This window comes from Bison bison, unplaced genomic scaffold (assembly GCF_000754665.1).
Source record: "Bison bison bison isolate TAMUID 2011002044 unplaced genomic scaffold, Bison_UMD1.0 scf7180017858348, whole genome shotgun sequence".
Classification (NCBI taxonomy): Eukaryota; Metazoa; Chordata; class Mammalia; order Artiodactyla; family Bovidae; genus Bison; species Bison bison.
Window position 1 is genome coordinate 17,601 of NW_011488921.1, and position 513 is coordinate 18,113.

General features: G+C 36.6%; 1 protein-coding gene across 1 annotated transcript in view; it reads left to right on the plus strand.

The window, feature by feature from the left end:
* Positions 1-513, plus strand: part of GLA (galactosidase, alpha) — a 9,877-nt gene that overhangs the window by 4,588 nt on the left and 4,776 nt on the right. Inside the window, 1 exon segment of the mRNA XM_010862936.1 lies at positions 434-512. Within this exon segment, the coding sequence (XP_010861238.1) occupies positions 434-512 (79 nt within the window).

Consider the following 513-nt stretch of genomic DNA (forward strand, 5'->3'; position numbering starts at 1 on the left):
CATAGTTTATTCAAATGAGCCCTGCACTTAGTTTTAAAATTACTTCTGGGTATTTTAGGTTTTGTCTGTTGGTTTTTTGGTTGCTCTTGTGAATGGTGTCTTTTTCTCTGAATAGGTTATTGTTGATATCTGAAGAAGCTACTGATTATGTTAACTTTGTAGTTTTACTTTACTGAACTGTCTTCTTAGTTCTAATAGCCTTTTCAGTTTCATGTATTTCTCATTCCTCTTTTAACTGTTTGGGGTTCTTAGGCGTAGAAGGGGAAGGAGTGAGAAGAAAAAGGGCCAGTCCATTTTACCCTCATTGGTTGTAATTACTACCAAATTATAACCGGTTGAAAAATAAATTGCAAAACCTTGAGATGCCTAATAAATCAGAGTACCCAAGCATTTGTCTAATGAATTGTAATGATTCTTGGAATTTGTCTTTCAGCGAGAAGCTCTTCCTGCAGATGGCTGAGATCATGGCCTCAGATGGCTGGAAGGATGTAGGTTATGAGTACATCTGCATTG